General features: G+C 64.8%; 2 protein-coding genes across 2 annotated transcripts; both read right to left on the bottom strand.

Moving 5' to 3' along the window:
* Window positions 1-3697: 3697 nt before the first annotated feature.
* On the bottom strand, window positions 3698-5957 carry FDX2 (ferredoxin 2). The gene is made up of 4 exons (XM_074167251.1): window positions 5833-5957; window positions 5607-5713; window positions 5101-5188; window positions 3698-4179 (listed from the first exon to the last, which is right to left on the bottom strand). The coding sequence occupies exons 1-4, from the start codon at window positions 5955-5957 to the stop codon at window positions 4023-4025; spliced, it is 477 nt and encodes a 158-aa protein (XP_074023352.1). The 3' UTR covers window positions 3698-4022.
* Window positions 5958-7894: 1937 nt separating this feature from the next.
* Window positions 7895-19346, bottom strand: RAVER1 (ribonucleoprotein, PTB binding 1; the record flags this gene model as incomplete). Its single annotated transcript, XM_074167254.1, is given in 17 exon segments — window positions 7895-8072; window positions 8074-8087; window positions 8167-8207; window positions 8210-8249; window positions 8357-8488; window positions 8594-8653; window positions 8656-8676; window positions 9262-9404; window positions 9536-9629; window positions 10758-11017; window positions 11943-12054; window positions 13970-14059; window positions 14521-14621; window positions 14726-14855; window positions 15417-15608; window positions 17380-17849; window positions 19280-19346. Coding segments are annotated over 17 exon segments (2145 nt in total), but the record flags the coding sequence as incomplete, so codon positions are not given.
* Window positions 19347-19638: the final 292 nt, after the last annotated feature.

Genomic DNA, 19638 nt, shown 5'->3' with positions numbered 1-19638 from the left:
CCACCTCCCCTAAAGTCCCGTCCCCCCCCCCCCGAAATGCCACAACCGTCACCCCAGAGCAGGTGACACAGGGACACGCCGAGCTGCCACCAGCACCAGGACATTTAATTGCTCCCAAGGGACCAGCCAGGACCCCCGACGCCCCCCAGAACACACACACACACACCCCCCCCCCAATTCTCCACCGCCGTCACCGCCGTCCCCTTGCTGCCGCCGCTGCCGGGGTCCTCGCCGTCACCTCCTGCCACCGCCGGCGGGGTGACACCGCTCCCCGCAGTGGGGACACCGGGGACGGGGGGTCCCGCTCTTCCCGGGGATGTTCCAGCAGCGCCGGCACCGCACCCGGTACTTCTTGTACCTGGGAAAAATCCCCGGGGTGACACCGGTGACACCCCCTGGGGTGACACTGGGGGGGGGTGTGGGAGGGGGAGGGATCCCTGAAGGGTGGGGGGGGGGTGTCCCCCTGTCCCCTACCTGATGCCACAGGCGTTGCAGAGGGGGGTCCCGTTCTCGGCCGCTCGCCAGAGGGGGGTCCGGCGAGTCTTACAGGAGGCGCAGCGCTTGCTCCCTGGGGGGGGGGACGACACACGTGGCTGCACCCCCAAACCCAGAGGTGCTGGGAAGGGGGACACACACACCCCCAAACTCCCTCCCCCCCCCCCCCCCAAGCCTTACCCTGGGCGAGGGGAGTGTCGTCCTCCGAGCTGCTGCCTGCCCCGGGGGGGGCAGATGGGGGGCTGCTCCTCCAGCTCCGCATGGGATCCCTGTGGGAAAAGGTGGGGGGGGGTCAGGGGGAGCATGGGGACCCCCCCAGAATGGGGACACACCCACGCAAAATGGGGGGACTCCCTGGAATGGGGATACCCCCCCCCCCCCAGAACGGGGACCCACCTTGGGGGCTGCCGGCTCCCCAGGGGGCACGGTCGGGGTGGGGGGGGACAGGGGGGTCTGGGCTGGTGGGGAGGGAAGGTGCGGCCAGACAGATGGACAGACAGTGGTCCTGTGGTCCGGGGCGGGGGGCATCTGGACAGACAAACAGACTGGTCCCGTGGTCCTGGGGGGGGGTATCTGGACAGACAGACGGACGGGGCAGCCTGGGGTGCAGCCGGACAGACAGACAGAGCAGCCCAGGGATGCGTCTGGACAGACGGACGGTGCAGGTTGAGGTCTGGGGGTGCCCAGGGGTGCACCCAGACAGACGGAGAGAGCAGCCCAAGGCCCAAAGGTGCATCCGGACAGACGGACAGTGCACCCAGTGGTCTGAGGGTGCCCAGAAGAGCATCCGGACAGACGGACAGTGCAGCCTGGGGTTCCCAGGGGTGCATACAGACAGACGGACGGAGCACCCTGTGATCTGAGGGTGCCCAGAAGAGCATCTGGACAGACGGACAGTGCACCCAGTGGTCTGAGTGTTTCCAGGGGTGCCCCCGGACAGACGGACGGAGCATCCCATGGTCTGAAGGATCCCAGAAGAGCATCCAGACAGACGGACAGAGCAGCCTGAGGTGCCCAAAGGTGCATCCGGACAGAGCGCCCCATGGTCTGAGTGTTCCCAGGGGTGCCCCCGGACAGACGGACGGAGCAGCCGGGGGAGTTCCCAGGGGTGCCCCCGGACAGACGGACGGACGGACGGCAGTGCCGGTACCTGTGGCCACGGGCGGTGATGAGGAGGCTGCAGCCTTCGGCGCTGCCGGCGGGGAGGCCCAGGCGCATGCGGAGGGTCACCCCACGGAAAGAGGGGTCCCGGGGGTCTGCGCCGCGCTGGGGGGCCGCCTGCTTCCGCCGCCGCCCAGTACCGGGGCCGGTACCGGTGCCACCGCCGGTACTGGTGCCACTGGTGTTACCGGTGCCGTTACCGGCCAGGTGCCGGCACTGGAGGCTGATGAGGCTGAGGACATCGGGGCCGCCGTCGGGGGCCGGGGGGAGACCCGGGTTCTCCGGGGGGGCGGCGGGAAGCGGCGGGGAGGGCTCGGGGGGGGGCAGCAGCCGCGCCGTCTCCTGTAGGAAGGTGAGACCCTCCCCTGGGGGCCCCGGGGGGCTCCAGGGGCCCGGGGGAGGCTCCGGGACCCCGCTCCTGCCCGGCGAGGGGGGGGGTCCCGTTAGGGCGCAGGGTGGGAGATGGGGAATCTCCGGTTCTTCCCCCGTGGGACCAGCGCGGTCCCGGTGTCCCCCCCGGTGGGAACATCCCCGGTCCCGGTGCCCGCAGTTCTCCCGGTGTCGCCCCCGGTGGGACCATTCCCGGTTGTCCTGGTGTCCCCGGTAGGAACATCCCCGGTCCCGGTTCCCCCCGATGGGACCATCCCCGGTGCCCCCGGTTCCACCCCCCCACCTAGACCATCCCTCGCCCCCGGTGTCCCCAGTTCCCCCCCCCGCGACCCCGGGCGGGACCAGTCCCGGTTCTCCCGGTTCCTCCCCCCGGTTTGACCGTCCCCGGTTGTCCCAGTGCCCCCGATTCCCCCCCGGTCCCGGTGCCTCCGGTTCCCCCCGGTCTGACCCCCCCCCCGGTCCCGGTGAGCCCCGTCCCCTCCGGTTCCCCCCACCCCGAGCCAGACCGTTCGCGGTCCCCGTTTCCCCCCCGGTCCCGGTGTCTCCAGTTCCGCACGGTCTGACCCTCCCCGGTCCCCTCCGGTTCCCCCCGTCCCCCAGCCGGACCGTCCCCGGTCCCGGTTCCCCCCGGCCTGAGCCACCCTGGCTCCCGGTGTCCCCAGTTGCCCCCAAGGCGGGACCACCCCCGGTTCGCCCGGGCAGGAGCGGGGGTCCCGATGCCGCCGGTTCCCACCTGCGGGCGCGGGGGCCACCGGGCTCGCCCCCTCCGGGGCTGGGGGGCGGCAGGAGGGGGCGGCAGGGCTCGGGCTCCAGGCAGAGGAGCCGCTGGAGCAGCGAGAAGTCGGGGGGCTGCCCCTCCAGGAAGAGCTGCTCCGCCATCACCGGCACCGGGACCGGCACCGGGACCGGGACCGGCCCTAAACCGGCCCCAGCTGCGCGGGGGCGGGGGCAGCAGCGGAGGGCGGGGGGACGTCGGTACAGCGGGGAAGGACCCCCTGGGTGGAGCAGAACCCCCCCCAGAGAGGGCAGGACCCCCCAAAATGGGTCAGAACCCCCCCCCCCCCCCAGGACAGGACAGGGACCCCCTGGGAGGAGGAGGAGGACTCCCCCCAGATGGGGCAGGACCCCCCCAAAATGGGCCAGAACCCCCCCAGGACAGGACCCCCAGGGCAGGGACCCCCTGGGTGGAGGAGGACCCCCCCCCAGATAGGGCAGGACCCCCCAAAATGGGTCAGAACCCGCCCCCCCCTCCAGGACAGGGACCCCCTGGGTGGAGGAGGACCCCCCTAGATAGGGCAGGACCCCCCAGAATGGGTCAGAACATCCTCCCCCCCCCCCCCGCTCCAGACAGGGCAGGGCCCCCCTTATGGGGTACAGACCCCACCCAGGATGGGGCAGCAGTAGGGGGTGACCCCCCCCCACATCTCACACTCGTGGGGGTCGTGCCCCCCACTCTCTCTGACATCCCCCCCACCCCCAAAACCCAACTGAGGGGCTGATCCTGAAGGGTTCCCCCAAATCCCCCCCCCCCCAAACCCCACACTTTGATTCCCCCTCACTCGGGGGGGGTGTGTGGCCTGAGCCACCCCCCCAATGGACACACCCCCCCCCCCCAGAGGGACCCCGACCCCCCCCCAGAGGGACCCCGAGCCCCGCTCAGACGAGATTTATTATTAACAAACCGCAGCGCTCGTTACCCCAAATCCAGAGCCCCCCCCAGAGGGCGGGGTGGGGGGGGTTGGGGCACAGCCTGGTGTCACCCCCACCCCACGATCGCCCCCCCCGGCCCCCCTCACTGTCACCGTCCCGCAGCATCTCCTGCTCGGGGGGGGGGGGGGGGGGGGGGTCCCCACTGCCCCGAGGGGCTGCGTCCTTCTCGGAAGCCGGGGGTGTGTGTGTGTGTGTTATCCTGCTGGTGGGGGGGTGTTTCATCCTGCTGGGGGGGTGGGTGGGTGTGTGTCCCCCCCCCGCCGCTGTCAGTGGGGTTTGGGGACGTGACCGTCCACGTAGAAGTTGCGGGTGACCTTGGGGAGGGTGAAACGAGCCCCCTCCAGCTCCGGCGTCAGCAGGATCTGGCAGCCCAGGCGGGAGTTCTCCTGCAGCAGCGGGGCCTGGTCCAGCAGGTCATCTTCCCTGAGGGGGGGCGGGGGGGGGCACACACAAAGGGGGGGGGGGGAAACTGTGTGTGGGGGGGTCCCTCGGAGCCGTGGGAGGGGGGCCCGAGGTCGGGGAGGGGAGCGTGGGGGGCTGAGGAGGAAGTCACGGTCATGGGATGGTGGTGGGATGTTGGGGAAGGGGGGGGGGGGGGGTTAGAAGGGGTTGCGGGGGGGGTGTCAGGGGTCCTGGGGGGGTGTCAGGGGTCCGGGGGGTGTCAGGGGTCCGGGGGGCTGTTGGGGTCGGGGGGGGCAGGGGTCTGTGATGGGGGGGCTGCAGTTGCTGGGAGGGGTCATGGGTGGGTCCTAGGGGGGCTGCTGGATCCCAGAGAGGGGGGGTCAGGGGTTCCAGGGGGGCTGTTGGGTTGGGGGGGGGGTTCAAGGGTTCAAAGGGGGGGGGCTGTTGGGGTCGGGGGGGGGTCAGGGTCTGTGATGGGGGGGGCTGCGGTTGCTGGGAGGGGTCATGGTCCTAGGGGGGGCTGTGGTCCCTGGGGAGGGGGGGCTGCTGGATCCCAGAGAGGGGGGTCAGGGGTCCCGGGGGGGGTCAGGGGTCCCAGAGGGGGCTGTTGGAGTCTGAGGGGGGGCAGGGGTCTGTGATGGGGGGGCTGCAGTTGCTGGGAGGGGTCATGGGTCCTAGGGGGGGCTGTGGTCCCTGGGGAGGGGGGGCTGCTGGATCCCAGAGGGGGGGGTCAGGGGTTCCAGGGGGGGCTGTTGGGGTCCGGGGGGGGGGGGGGACGACTCCGGTCCCTGGAGGGGCTGATGGGTCCTGAGGAGGGGGGCATCAGGGGTCTCGAGGTGGGGGTGGGTCCTGGGGGGTCCCCAGAGGACAGCGGGGATCGGGGGGGACACAAGCGGGGGGCACCCGGTGGGGAGGTCCGGGGGGGTCCGGGGGGGCCGTTACCGCTCGTCGGGGGCCGGCAGCCGGTCGAGGTGGGGGGCGCTGACGTAGACGTGGCAGGTGGAACAGGCCAGGGAGGCCTCGCAGGCACCTGGGGGGGGGGGCGGCGGGATGGGGACGTGTCCCCCCCTCAGCACCGGGACCCCCCCCCCCCCTCCGGGCAACGGGAACCCTCCCCCCCTCTTCCCCACTCCCGGTACTGACCCGGCCGGGACCCCCCTGCCCGGTCCGGACCCCAACCTGCCCCCCCCCCCCCCGCCCCCGGTCTCGGCTGCATCTCGGTCGTGCCCCCCCCCCCCCCCCCGTTCCGACAGCCCCGGTCCCGGTGCCGGTCCCTGTCCCGGTACGATCGTGCTCCACCCCCCAAGCCCCGGTCCCGGTCCGGTCGTGCCCATCTTCCCAGCCCCGGTTGTGTTCCCCCACCCCCCCCCCGGTCCCTGTCCCGGTCCGATCGTGCTCCCCCCCACCAAGCCCCGGTCCCGCTCCTCGCCCCCGGTGCCGGTACCGACCCTCCAGCTCCAGCCCGTGCCGCTGCGCCAGGTGCAGCACGTTGTCCCCGACGCGGCCCCGCACCGGAACGTGACGCCCCGCCCGGTCCACGAAGACGACGTTCACCCTGGGGACACCGGGAATCAGCACCGGGATACACACACACACACACACCACCCCCCCGCTCCCCGCCCGGTGCCGGTACCGCCGCCCCGGGACAGGTTCCGGGATCTCCCCGGTACCCACACGGCGCCCTCCGGTTCCTCCGCCGCGGCTCCGCCGCCTCCGCCGCCGCTCAGGCCCCGCGCCGCCCCCCGCAGCAGCCGCCGCGTCACGGAGCCGCCGCCGGCCGCCGCCATGGAGGCCGCCATGACGGGCGGCACGTGACCCCCCGCCACGTGACCCGCGCCGCCGGCCTGAGTGGGCGGAGCCAAGAGGGAGCCGCGCAGGTCCTAGTGCCGCCCCCTCCCGCTAATTAAACTGCCTCGTTAAACCTCCGGGGGAGGGACCCTCGCATTTGGGGGGGGAGTGGGGGGGTGGCCTGTGTCTTGCACGAGGAGGGGGACCCAGGGGACCCCCCCCAATTTGGGGGGGCTCCATGTAAAGGGGGGGGGGGGGGAAAGCCATGGGAAGCTCTATAACGGGGGGGGGGCGCTCCTTGCAGCAGGAGGGGGAACAGGGGACCCCCCCAATTTGGGAGGGGGGCACAGACATGGAGGGGACCCCACACGTGAAAGGGGGGGGGGCACACACATGAAATCCAGACTGCCCCCCCCCATTTGCTTGGCCGTGGCGGGGGGGGGGGGGGAAGGGGGGATAGGGACAAATTTGGGGGGGGAGGAAATAGGGAGAGGAAATAGGGACAAATTTGGGGGGGGGGGAAATAGGGACAAATTGGGGGGGGGGGGAAATAGGGACAAATTGGGGGGGGGGAGCTACCTCATTAGGGATAACGAAGCCACAGCGATCGTAATTAAAGACGACGGGAAGAGGCGATATAAATATAGCTTTACTTTGAGGGGGAAGGGGGGGGTCCGGGGGGGGGACACACACACACACCTGTGTCATCCCCCCCCTCCCCCCCCCTTACAGCAAACCAGACAGCGGCGACAGTAGAAAGGGGGCAACAACTCAAAACCTAGGAAACCCCCCCCAAAAAAAAAACCAAAACAGAGGGAGGGAAGAGAAAGGAGGGTGGGAACCACCCCCCCCCCCCCAAGGCGCCTGTGACCCCCCCCAACCCGGGGGGGGGGGGGGGGGTGTGAGAGTAAAGGCAAAGGCCCCCCCCCCAGCAGGAAGGGAGGAACCTTTTCTTTTCCTTTTTTTTTTTTCTTTTTTTCTTTTTTTTAAAAAAAAAACCAACCCAAAAAGGCAATAAAAACGAGCGGGAAAAGTAAAAAGGCAACTTTTAGCCCCAAAAAAGTGTAAAATCTCAGAATCTCGGCAGCTCCAGTCTTTAAAAACAAAATAAAACACAAACAGCCCCCCCCCGGGTAGGAGAAAAGGGGGGGGCGAGGCCAGGAGCACACACACCCCCCCCCACTCCCCCCCCAAGCAGCAGGTTAAGGCGGGGAGTGCGTGGGGTTTTTTTTTTGGGGGGGGGGCACACGCAGCTCCCAGTTACTGCTGGGGGGGGGGGGAGGAGGGGCACTGGGAAAAAGGAGAGGGGACTGGAAAGGAGGGGGGGGCACTGGGAAAAAGGGGGGGGGAAACGCTGGGGAAAAAGGGGGGGGGGGAACGCTGGGAAAAAGGGGGGGGGGGGAACGCTGGGAAAAAGGGGGGGAACGCTGGGGAAAAAAGGGGGGGGAAACGCTGGGGAAAAAGGGGGGGGAAACGCTGGGGAAAAAAGGGGGGGGGGAAACGCTGGGAAAAAAGGGGGGGGAAACGCTGGGGAAAAAAGGGGGGGGGAAAACGCTGGGGAAAAAAGGGGGGGAAACGCTGGGGAAAAAAGGGGGGGGGGAAACGCTGGGGAAAAAAGGGGGGGGGAAACGCTGGGGAAAAAAGGGGGGGGGCAATGGAAATGGAGGGGGGAGGACTGGGAAAAAGGAGAGGGGGGGCTTTCAGTGACACCCTTCCCCTTACAGCACTCGGGGCGGGGGGGGAAGCAAAAAGACACACACACCCCCCTCCTCATCCTCTGGCTGGGGTTGGGGGAAGGGGGGGGGGGGGGCAAGTCTTTCATATCACTTTAAAACCCCCCCCCAAAAAAAAAAATCCCCCCCCTCCCCCCAAAAAAAAGAAAAAGACTAAACATTAAAAAATTAAAAAAAAAAACCAAACAAAAAACCAACCCACGTTTGTACAAGATTTACAGGGGGGAAAGGGGGGATTTTTTTGGGGGGGGGGAGGGGGGGGCGCTAAATATCCTCTTGCGCTTCAGGTAGGAGTCGGCGTAGTGCCCCCCCAGGCCCTGGGAGTGTTGCCCCACGTAGCAGCCCTCGGGGCTGGGCTCCGGGGAGGGCAGGAGGTGGGAGAAGGCTCTTTCTGCCCCCCAGGGGGGTCTGGAAAAAAAAATAAATAATATTAATAAGGGGGGGGGAGTTTAGGGTGTTTGTTTTTTCGTGGGGGGTCGTTTCTTACCTTTGAGTGGGAATTGTGCGAGTGGCTGGGGGGTCCAAGGGGAGGACGGCGTCGGCGGAGCCCGATGGGGGCATCCCGACGGCCTGGGGGGGGGGAAGGAAAAAAAAAAAGGGGGGGGCGGTTCTCAAAGCCTGTGTGGGTCCCCAAAGTTTGGGGACGCTCTTGGGGGGGGGGGGGTCGAGGGGGGGGCTCACCTTGTGAGGTGACTCTGCTTGAGCCCAGCTTGAAGGCCACTGGTGAAGTAGGAACTGGGGGATCCTGAGTAAAAAGGGGGCAAGGGGGGGGCCAACCCCCCCCGCTCGAAGCCGGGGGACGAGGAGAGCTGCGAGGGGGGAAGGTGACAATCAGGGACCCCCCCCAAAACAGGATTGGGGGGATCCCTCCCCTCCCCACCAAGGTTGGGGGGGGGGGGGGGGGCGCTATTTACCTTGTGCCTGCTGGGCCCGAAGCCCCCCAGGACGGAGCCAGCCTGGTCTCGCGGGGGGGGGGGAAAAGCCGGGAGCCCAGATCCTTCCCGGAAAAAATGGGGGGGGGGGTGTTGTCTCAGAGGTGCTGCTCCAGTGCCACCCCCCCTAGAATCCCTTCAACTTTTCCCACCCCCCTCAAACCCTTCAACCCCCCCAAAACCCTTGCAACCCCCCCCCAAAAAACCCTAACCCCCCAAAAAACACCCTTCTACCCCCCAACCCATCTAACCCCCCCAAAACACCCCCTTCTAACCCCCAAAACAATGTCCTAAGCCCCCCAACCCATCTAACCCCCCCAAAACACCCCTTCTAACCCCCAAAACAATGTCCTAACCCCCCCAACCCATCTAACCCCCCCCAAAACACCCCTTTCTAACCCCCAAAAACAATGTCCTAAGCCCCCCAACAACCCTTTCTACCCCCCCCCAACCCATCTAACCCCCCCAAAACACCCTTCTAACCCCCCCAACCCATCTAACCCCCCCAAAGCACCCTTCTAACCCCCCAAACAATGTTCCTAAGCCCCCCAAAAACCCATCTAACCCCCCCAAAAACCCTTTTAACCCCCCAAAAAAACCCCTCTACTCCCCCCCCCCGTCCCCCCCAAAGCCCCCCCCCAGCACCCCACCGGCTGGTAATCGAAGGCGTAGGCGTCCCCGGCCAGTCCGGGTGTGGGGAGGAGGGGGTCACTCAGGGGGGGCTGGGAGACTCGGGGGTTGGCCACGCTCCCCAAAACCCCATTTTTCAGGTTAAACCCTTTGCTGGCGGCACCTGAAAAGGTAAAAATTTCACGGGAGGAAGGGGGGGGGGGGGGAGGAGAAAATCCACCCAAAATGGCCCTTTGCCTCCGTCCCCATGTTGGGGGGGGGGAGTAAAAAGGGGGCGCGGGGGGGGGGGCTCACCTCCCAGGCTGTTGGCCGGCAGGAGGCTCTGCAGGTTCAGGTAGGGGTTGAGAGGAATTTTGAAGTCTTTGGGGGGTTCCCCCAGGAGCGAGACCTGTGGGAGAAACATTTTTTGGGGGGAGGGGGCTCAGGGGGGCTTAAGTGGCTTCCCGGGGGGGTCGGGGGGCTCTTTGAGGGGCTTAAGTGGCTCCCTGGGGGGCTCAAGTAGCTCTGATAGCTCCCCAGGGGGCTTAGGGGGCTCTGGTGGCTCCTCAAAGAGCTTGGGTGGCTCCCCAGGGGGTTCAGGTGGCCCCTCAAGGGGCTTAAGTGGGTCCCTGGGGGGCTCAAAGGCTCCTTGAAAGGCTTAAGTGGCTCCTCAGGGTCTTGGGTGGCTCCTCAAAGAGCTCGGGTGGCTCCCTGGTGTCTAAAGTGGCTCCTTGAGGGGCTTAAGTGGCTCTGGTGGTTCCTCGGGGAACTTGGGTGGCTCTTTGGGGGGCTTGGGTGGCTCGGGTGGCTCCTGGGGAACTCAGGTGGCTCCTCAAAGGGCTCAGGTGGCTCCTTGAGGGTCTCGGGTGGCTCTGGTGGCTACCCAGGGGGGCTCGGGTGGCTCCTGGGGAACTCAGGTGGCTCCTTGAGGGGCTCAGGTGGCTCTGGTGGCTCCCCAGGGGGCTTCTTGAAGAGCTTAAGTGGGTTCCTGGGGGGCTTGGGTGGCCCCACAAGAGGCTTGGGTGGCTCAAGTGGGTCCCCAGGGGGGCTTGAGTGGCTCTCTGAGGGGTTCAGGTGGCTCCTTGAGGGGCTCGGGTGGCTCTCCAGGGGTATCAGGGGGCTCCTTGATGGGCTTAAGTGGCTCCTCAAGGGGCTTAAGTGGGTCCCCGGGGGGCTCCAGTGGCTCCTTGAGGGGCTTAAGTGGCTCTGGTGGCTCCCCAGGGAACTCGGGTGGCTCCCCAGGGGGCTCAAGTGGGTCTGGTGGCTCCCCAGGGGGCTCGGGTGGCTCCTGGGGAACTCAGGTGGCTCCTTCAGGGTCTCGGGTGGCTCAAGTGGCTCTGGTGCCTCCCTGGGGAAACTTGGGTGGCTCCCCAGGGGACTCAGGTGGCTCCTCAAAGGGCTCGGGTGGCTCCCTGAGGGGTTTAAGTGGCTCCTTGAGGGTCTCGGGGTGGCTCCCAGGGGTCTCTCCTTGAGGTGTCCCCCCCCCACCCCACCCCGGAGGTGCCACAGACTCATCCCGGTGTTGAGGGGACCTTACCCCGGAGGCAGGTGGCCCGTTCTCGCCCTGCTTTGGTTTCTGGAGGCCGCCGATGACGGAGCCCAGGATGGAGGTGGTGAGGCCCTGCAGAGCCGGGGGGGTGACGGCGGGAGGGGTGAGCTGCGTCACCTGCGTCCCCAACACCGAGTTCTCCCGCTCCACTCCCACCGGTGCCAGGAAAGAAGCCAACGGGATGTTTCCAGAAGGCAAGATGGGGGATTTGACGTGGCCCTGGGCCATCTCACCGGGCAAGGGGCCACCTGGGGAAGGCAGAAGGAGAAGGATGGCACCGGCGTCGCGCCCCAACACGTGGAGATCCCCAAAGGGAACCCCTTTCTCCACCAAAACCAGGCCACCTCCCCCCCACCAAAAAACGCCCCACTTCCTCCCCCCAAAAAAAACCCCTTCTCCACCAAAACCCCCCGTTCTCCACCAAAACCCCCCGTTCTCCACCAAAACCCCCCCGTTCTCCACCAAAACCCCCCCGTTCTCCACCAAAACCCCCCCGTTCTCCACCAAAACCCCCCCGTTCTCCACCAAAACCCCCCCGTTCTCCACCAAAACCCCTCGTTCTCCACCAAAACCCCCCCGTTCTCCACCAAAACCCCCCCGTTCTCCACCAAAACCCCTCGTTCTCCACCAAAACCCCCCCGTTCTCCACCAAAACCCCCCCGTTCTCCACCAAAACCCCCCCGTTCTCCACCAAAACCCCCCCGTTCTCCACCAAAACCCCCCGTTCTCCACCAAAACCCCCCCGTTCTCCACCAAAACCCCCCCGTTCTCCACCAAAACCCCCCCGTTCTCCACCAAAACCCCTCGTTCTCCACCAAAACCCCCCCGTTCTCCACCAAAACCCCTCGTTCTCCACCAAAACCCCCCCGTTCTCCACCAAAACCCCTCGTTCTCCACCAAAACCCCCCCGTTCTCCACCAAAACCCCTCGTTCTCCACCAAAACCCCCCCGTTCTCCACCAAAACCCCCCGTTCTCCACCAAAACCCCCCCGTTCTCCACCAAAACCCCTCGTTCTCCACCAAAACCCCCCCGTTCTCCACCAAAACCCCCCTGTTCTCCACCAAAACCCCCCCGTTCTCCACCAAAACCCCCCCGTTCTCCACCAAAACCCCCCCGATCTCCACCAAAACCCCTCGTTCTCCACCAAAACCCCCCCGTTCTCCGGCTCTTACCCGAGGAGAGCTCTCCCAGGAGCTGGCTGGGGGGCTGCGCCGGAGCGTTGGCCAAAGCCAGGGCGCCGTGGGGCAGGGAGCTCAGCGGCGAGTCGCCCAGGATCCCCGGTTTCTGCCAAGGAGAAGGGGAGGTTAACGCCAGGCTGGATCCGGAGGGCGAATCCAGGGGGTGAATCCGGGAAGCTCCGGAGGCAGCGGAAACCCCGGCGCACGCGGGGACGGAGAGGGAAGCGGAGGCGGCAGGAGATGGCGGCCATCGGCTTAAAAGCTTAAGGAAGAAGGATGACTCCCCCGCCGCGGTTCAACACCTATTTTTGGGGTCAAAACCCTGAAACGAAGGAGCCGATCCGCCCAGCCCTGCGATGAATGGGTTTGGGGAGCCCAAATAAGGATGGGGGGGGGGGGAAAGGGGGGGCTCCCCTTTTCTCACCGAGGGATGGAGACAGAGAGACAGCGACCCCAAGGAGGAGCCGCCGAAGGAGGTGGCTCCAAATCGGAGCGAGGACTCCACCAGGAGTGGTACTGGGGTGACCGGTGTCACCCCCCAAACCCCTCGCCTGGTTTTAAAGAGGGGAAAAGAGGAAGCGGGGAAGGCGCTTGGGGGGGGGGGGGGGGTGTCCCCCCACAGAATCACAGGATGATGTGTGGTTGGAAGGGACCTTCTGGAGATCATCTCCTCCAACCAGAGGAGCGGGGTCACCCAGAGCAGGTCCCACAGGAACGTGTCCAGGGGGGGTTGGAATGTTTCCAGAGAAGGAGACTCCACCACCTCTCTGGGCAGCCTCTTCCAGGGCTCTGACACCCTCAAAGTCAAGAAGTTCCTCCTCAGGTTGAGACGGAGCTTCCTCTGTCCCAGTTTGTGCCCGTTCCCTCTTGTCCTGTCACTGGGCACCACTGGAAAAAGACTGGCCCCATCCTCCTGACACCCACCATCGATGAGATCCACCCCCCTCAGTCTTCTCTTCTCCAGACTAAACAGACCCAAGTCCCTCAGCCTTTCCTCAGCAGAGAGATGCTCCAGGCCCCTCATCATCTTGGTAGCCCTTTGCTGGACCCTCTCCAGCGGTTCCCTGTCCTTCTGGAACTGGGGAGCCCAGAACTGGTCCCAGTGCTCCAGATGGGGCCTCCCCAGGGCAGAGCAGAGGGGGAGGGTGACCTCCCTTCAAGGTTCTCCATGCTCTTCTCGACACCCCCCAGGATGCCATTGGCCTTCTTGGCCACCAGGGCCCATTGCTGGCTCGTGGGCATCCTGTTGTCCCCCAGGACTCCCAGGTCTTTCTCCTCAGAGCTGCTCTCCAGCAGGTCACCCCCAACCTGTCCTGGTGCAGGGGGTTGTTCCTCCCCAGGGGCAGCACCCGACACTTGCCCTTGGTGGAACCTCATCAGGTTCCTCTCTGCCCAGCTCTCCAGCCTGTCCAGGTCTCTCTGGATGGTGGCCCAGCCTCTGGTGTGTCAGCCACCCCTCCCAGTTTGGTGTCACCAGCAAAGGTGCTGAGGGTCCACTCCATCCCTTCACCCAAGTCATTGATGAATATATTGAAGAGGACTGGACCCAGTACTGACCCCTGGGGAACGCCACTGGTCACGGACCTCCAACTGGACTCTGTGCCCCTAATCACGACCCTCTGAGCTCTGTCTTTCAGCCAGTTTTCAATCCACCCCACTGTCCATTCATCCAACCCACACTTCCTCAGCTCACCTACGAGGATGCTGTGGGAGACGGTGTCAAAAGCCTCGCTGAAGTCAAGGTAGACAACGTCCACCGCCCTCCCCTCATCTATCCAACCAGTCATGCCATCATGGAAGGCCATCGGGTCAGTCAGACACGACTTCCCCTTGGTGGATACGCGTTGACTACTTCCGATAGCTCCCTTTTCCTCCACACGCTTTGAGATGACGCCCGGAACGAGCCGTCCCATCATCTTTCCAGGGATTCCACCATCCTTTTCCGTGCCCCCACACACACCCCCCCCCCCCCACCGCACACACACAGCACGGGAACGCGCCGGCTGCCTCCTACCGCTCACATGGAAGAGGGTTTGGTTCTCCTTGTTCTGCAGCAGCAGCTGGGTCCAGACCTGGGTGTGCAGTAAGAGGGAATTCCCAAGCAATGCCTTCTGGGGCAGAAAGCAGAGCGAGAAAGACCAGGAAAAAAAAACCAAACCAAACCAAAAAAAAAAAAAAGACAGAAAATGACTCAAAAAGAGGAGGAAAACCCCAAGCGAGGGGGGGGTTTGAGAGGCAGGGAGAGAGCGAGAAGCACGGCGGGGGAGACTTCATCCTCTCTGGGCTCCTCTCTCTTCACTCCTCAAGAGGCAACAAGAGTTTTTGGGGAGAAACAGTGGAAAAACGAGCAGCAGGAGCTCGGGGCCGGGTTTGAAGACCCCCAAAATCTAAGAGCAGATCAAGACGCGCGTGTGTCCCCCCCCCCGCCCCGGCTCAGGACCCTGAACTAAGAACAGATTTGTTTCTCGGGGCAACCAGGCGGGTGGGAGAATAAGAAAAAAAATTCCGGCACGATGGTGGCATTGGGGTAAAAAAAAAAAAAGAGAAGAAAGGGGTGAAATTGGCCTCCTACCTGTTGGGCTTGGCTTTGGTTCTGCAGCGCCAGCTGGAGCAGAGCCGTGGAAAGGGCAGGGTTGGCGACCAGGGGCACGGAGGGAGCGGCGCCGAGGATTCCTGGGAGAGGGAGAGGAAGGGGGGAAGGAAGAAAACGCCGGAGGAAGCACCTGCGACGGCGAAGAGAAACCCCTCCCCGGCCTCCGCGTCGCGTCGGGCCTTACCCTGTTTGCCTCCGACGGCCCCGTGGAGCAGGGGGTTGAGGAGCAGCTGGAGGGAAGCGGGATTTCCCAGGCTGTTGAGAATTTGGAGGATATTGGGCTCGGGGAGAAGCCCTTTCCCGCGATTCAGAGCCTTAAAAACCACAAAACAGGGCGTTAAAAGCGAGACAAGCAGCTGTGAGGCTTCCCCATTTCACCCTCTCAATTTACCCTCCCGCTCCCCCCCTGCCCCCAGCCAAAACCAGCAAGATTCCAGCTCCCAAAACCCAAATCCCAGTAAAACCATTCCCAAATATCTCATCGTAAGACAGGGAGGAATCCACTCCCCGTCCCCCAACGCCGAGGCGCAGCTGCACGGTTTGCCGTCGCTGCCGGCAGCGACGCCGTCTGCCATCCTGCCCGGATTTTGGCGACCGCCGGCATTCCCACTGGGAATTTTGGGGCGAAATATGGGAACAACATGGGGGGGGAGGGTGGAATCTGTGCCACGCGAGCAGAGCCTGGCAGAGGTGTCCAGAAGAAGGAGCTCCAGGCAACAGACGGCCGCTCCGTAGGGAATCCAATGGGAAACGTGCCGGTTGCTCCGCGACAGCCTGCTCCAGGCTGGATATGCCACTTTGGGATTGCCATCGCGGTGCCTGCAAGCTGTGAGGAACGAAGAGGAGGAGGAGGAAGCAGCACACGGAAGGCTCACCGTGGCCTGCGCGGCTATCAGGGCAGCCAACATGCTGCGGCCGGGAGGGCCGGGAGCGCAGAAGGAGACTCGGACGTGATTCCCGGCGAGCGGCAAACCGTCCGTGGCCTGTTGAACCATCTCGGCCATCGCCGCCGACTCGTATTCCAGGACGGCGAAGCCCTTCAGCTGCCCGTCCTGCCCGTAGGCCAACTGGGAGGAGAGAGGGACGGAGAAAGGAGGGTTAGAGCCCTGGGACAAGAGGGGGAAGAGACCCGAGAGATCACACACCCTGCAGAGAAAAGAAGGGAGATAAATATAGACTGGTTGGGGCTGGAAGGGACATTAGAGCCCCCCCCAGTGCCACCTTCGAACACCTCCCACCAGACCAGGTCGCTCCAAGCCCCCTCCAACCTTGGCCTCGAACCCCTCCAGGGATGGGGCAGCCACAGCTTCTCTGGGCAACCCGGGCCAGGCTCTCACCACCCTCAGAGGGAACAATTTCTTCTCTAAATCTCCCCTTTTTCAGCTTAAAACCCTTCCCCCTCGTCCCACGGCTCCCCTCCCTCATCCCTGCTCCCTCCCCAGCTTTCCTGGAGCCCCTTGAGGGACTGGAAGGGGCTCCAAGGTCTCCCCGGAGCCTTCTCTTCTCCAGGCTGAACCCCCCCAACTCTCTCAGCCTGTCCTCACAGCAGAGGGGCTCCAGCCTTCCCAGCATCTCTGGGGCCTCCTCCGGCCCCGCTCCGACACCTCCATGTCCTTCTGATGGCAGCACTGCAGGGGAGTCTCCTGGGGTGCTCCAGTAGCTCCTTGAGAGGCTTAAGTGGGCCCCCAGGGGCCTTGGGTGGCTCCTCAAGGGGCTCTAAGTGGAGTTCCCGGGGGGCTCAGGTGGCTGCGGTGGCTCCCCGGGGTCTCGGGCGGCTCCTTGTGGGACTTAAGTGGGTTCCTGGGGGGCCCTGGTGGCCTCACAAGGGGCTTGGGTGGCTCAAGTCGGACACCGGGGGGCTTGAGGGGCTCGGGTGGCTCCTCAAGGGGCTTAAGTGTGTCCCTGGGAGGCTCATAGGCTCCTTGAGGAGCTTAAGTGGCTCCCTGGGGTCTTGGGTGGCTTTCAAAGAGCTCGGGTGGCTCCCTGTGGGGCTCCAGTGGATCCTTGAGGAGCTTTAGTGGGCCACCAGGGCCCTTGGGTGGCTCCTCAAGGGGCTGTAAGTGGAGTTCCCAGGCGGCTCCCTGGGGTCTCAGGTGGTTCCTTGGGGGGCTTAAGTGGGTTCCTGGGGAGTATCAGGTGGCCCCACAAGGGCCTTGGGTGGCTCCTCAAGGGGCCATAACTGGGTCGTTTCCCCGCTGCCCCAATCCCAGGGCGCTGCCGGCTTTGAGCTGGGAGCTCAACGAGAGGTTGTACCTCATGAAAAGAGAAAAAACACCTGGAAACCCCCCAAAATCTCCCCTCTCACCTGGCAAAAAGTGGGGGGGCAGGCGGCAGAGAAGACCTGGCGCAGCTCCTCCAGGTCGGCGTAGTTGTGGGGCAGCTTGTCCACGCACAAGCACTTGGAACGGAGAAGGAGCTCGAAGGCTCCTTGAGGGGCTTAAGAGGGTTCCTGGGGGGCTCTGGTGGCCCCACAAGGGGCTGGGGTGGCACAAGTCGGACACCGGGGGGCTTGAGGGGTTCGGGTGGCTCCTCAACGGGCTCAGGTGGCCCCTCAAGGGGCTTAAGTGGGTCCCCGGGGGACTCAAAGGCTCCTTGAGGAGCCTAAGTGGCTCCCTGGCGTTTTGGGTGGCTCCTCAAAGAGCTCGGGTGGTTCCCGGGGGGGCTCCAGTGGGCCCCTAGGAGCCTTGGGTGGCTGCTCAAGGGGCCATAACTGGGTCATTTCCCCGCTGCCCCAATCCCAGGGCGCTGCTGGCTTTGAGCTGGGAGCTCAACGAGAGGTTGCACCTCACGAAAAGAGAAAAAAAAAACCTGGAAACCCCCCAAAATCTCCCCTCTCACCTGGCAAAAAGTGGGGGGGCAGGCGGCAGAGAAGACCTGGCGCAGCTCCTCCAGGTCGGCGTAGTTGTGGGGCAGCTTGTCCACGCACAAGCACTTGGAATGGAGAAGATCCAAGGTCAACTGGTTGACATCCGTCCAGTGGACGTAGAGAGTCCTGGTCCCCAGCTGTTTCCCCAGCAAATCCGACTTGGCCCTGGCCGCCGAATCCTTTTTCATGTATTCCACGAAACCGTAACCTTTGGAATGTCCCGTTTTTTCGCTGTAGACCAGGAAACAGCGTTCCAGGTTGCCGAAAGGCCGGACCAGCTCCTCGAATTGTTGTTGGGTGTAGAGCTGGGGGAGGTTGGCGATGCAGAGGAGGGCGTCCGTGGGCTGGAGCTGCACCGAGATCTCCTTCTCCCGCAGTTTGCTCCGGTGGAATTTTTTAATGGCCGATTCCGCTTGTTCCCCGTTGAGCAAAGTGACAAACGCTGCGGAAATGGTGGGGGGAAAGATGAGGTTTTTGAGGAAAAGGCGAGTTTTTTTTGATTCCTTTCTCTCCCTTTTCTTTTTTTTCCATCCCAAAACGTGAAGGCTGGCGAGGCGCGGGGTCAAACCCCAAGCAATCGGGGCGGGGGGTGAGGGGGGGGGGTAAAATTCACCCTTAATTAGTGCCCAGGAAAGGACTCGGCGAGCACCGGTGGTGAAATCGCACCGTCCTCGGTGAAGCCTCGCACGAGGTGACCCGTCCCCCAGCCCCGGGGGGGGGACGACACACACCAGGGAGAGGGACAGTGCCCCCCCAGGTCCCAGCGCCACAGTCGGTGGCTTTTCCGCTGCCGGGGAGCGGAAAATTTAGACACCTCCCCCAGTAGACCCCAGGGTGGGATTTGTGTGGCTTTTCCCAATCGAGGGGGGTTCAAACCAGCTGGGGGGGGGGGGAGGGGGTTGAGGGGGGAGCACGGGGCAGCCTGTCCCCACATCCCCAGCCTGTGTCCCGTCCGCACCCAGGAAGAGCTGCCTGAAGCGGGGACAGATCTGGAGCCACCTGGAGATGACAGCGGTACGGGGGGGGGGGGGGGGGGGGTGTCTGGGAGGGTCTGACCCCCGCCCCCAGCCTTGCCCTCCCCTTTGTGCCCCTCGGATCCTCAATTTTTGTCGTTCCCCCCCCCCTCCCAGGGCTGCAGTGGGCAGAGGAGCTGCAGCGCCGGCGGGAGGGGTCCCTGCGCATCCTGGAGCAGCGCTGCCGACGGCATCCCGGGGGGGGTTCACACAGTGAGGGGACAGGGACCCCCCCCGGGGCTAGCAGGAGGGGGGAGACGGGGACCCCCCAGCGGGGATTGGGGGGTTCTAGGACCCCCGAGAATCTCCTGTCTGTGCTGGGAAGCTCCAAGACCCCACTAAAGCTCTTTGGGGTGTGCGAGGGAGCTTGAGACCCGCCCCCCCGGACATTTTTGGGGGGTGTGTGTGTGGGAAACCTCTTGCCCCCCCCCCCCCCAGGGCTGTCCTGGCACTACTGGGGGGTTCTGGGACCCCCAAAAATTTCCTACCTGTACTGGGAGGCTTGGGGCATCTGGGGGGGGAACGCTGGGCCCCCTGGGGGGCTGTTTGCAGATGGTCTTTGGAGGGGAGGGGGGGGACCCTGGGGGGGCTCTTCTGTGTTGCTGGGGGGGGGCGGGGCGGGGAGTGTGTCCCACGTTGTTTCCTCCCCCCCCAGGTACTGGGGGCGCTGGAGCCGAAGCAGCCTCTGCCCTCCAAGCCCTTCGGAACCAGCTGCAGGAGAAGGACCCCCTGATGCTCCCCCCAAATCCTGAAGGGACTCAGGACCGTGGTGATTCGGTGCCGGGAGGGAGAGGGATGGGAGAAGGGGGGGCTCGGCGGAGATGCCCCCCCCCTCCCCGCGCCGGAGTGGCTCACTCACCAGTCCCTTTGTATTTGTCCACAAAGCAGTATTTCAGCTCGTAGTCGCTCAGCAGATCGTGGACTTCCTGGATCAACGAGAGAGAGATTTTTTTTTTATTTTTTTTTTTTTTTCCTCCATCCCCAAAAAATCATCCAAAGGGAACAAAGGGAATCGGTTCCTGGGGAGAAACCGAGGCCAATCCCCCAATTTCTAGGGGTTTCGCCCCCCAAATATTCCCCTTCTCCCTGGGTTTGGGAGAGGGAAAGGGCTCGATTCAAAGCAGAGACACACACCCCCCCCCGGGGCACGCTAAAGCTGGCCCTATAGAAACCCTGGGACATCCCATAGGGAACCCTGACCCCCCCAGCCCTATAGGG

The sequence above is a fragment of the Numenius arquata genome, unplaced genomic scaffold, assembly GCF_964106895.1.
Source record: "Numenius arquata unplaced genomic scaffold, bNumArq3.hap1.1 HAP1_SCAFFOLD_887, whole genome shotgun sequence".
NCBI classification, from domain to species: Eukaryota; Metazoa; Chordata; class Aves; order Charadriiformes; family Scolopacidae; genus Numenius; species Numenius arquata.
Note: the sequence above shows the minus strand (reverse complement) of the source record. Positions and strands in the feature narration are given on the sequence as shown.

What these genes read in the sequence shown, in the direction of transcription:
- FDX2 (XM_074167251.1), bottom strand. Translation starts at nt 5,957, where the DNA reads ATGGCGGCCTCCATGGCGGCGGCCGGCGGCGGCTCCGTGACGCGGCGG. An exon ending in GAGGAACCGGAGGGCGCCGT is followed by an intron (nt 5,714 to 5,832) that starts GTGGGTACCGGG and finishes CGGTGTCCCCAG; the next exon opens with GGTGAACGTCGTCTTCGTGG. An exon ending in GCACGGGCTGGAGCTGGAGG is followed by an intron (nt 5,189 to 5,606) that starts GTCGGTACCGGC and finishes CCCCCCCCCCAG; the next exon opens with GTGCCTGCGAGGCCTCCCTG.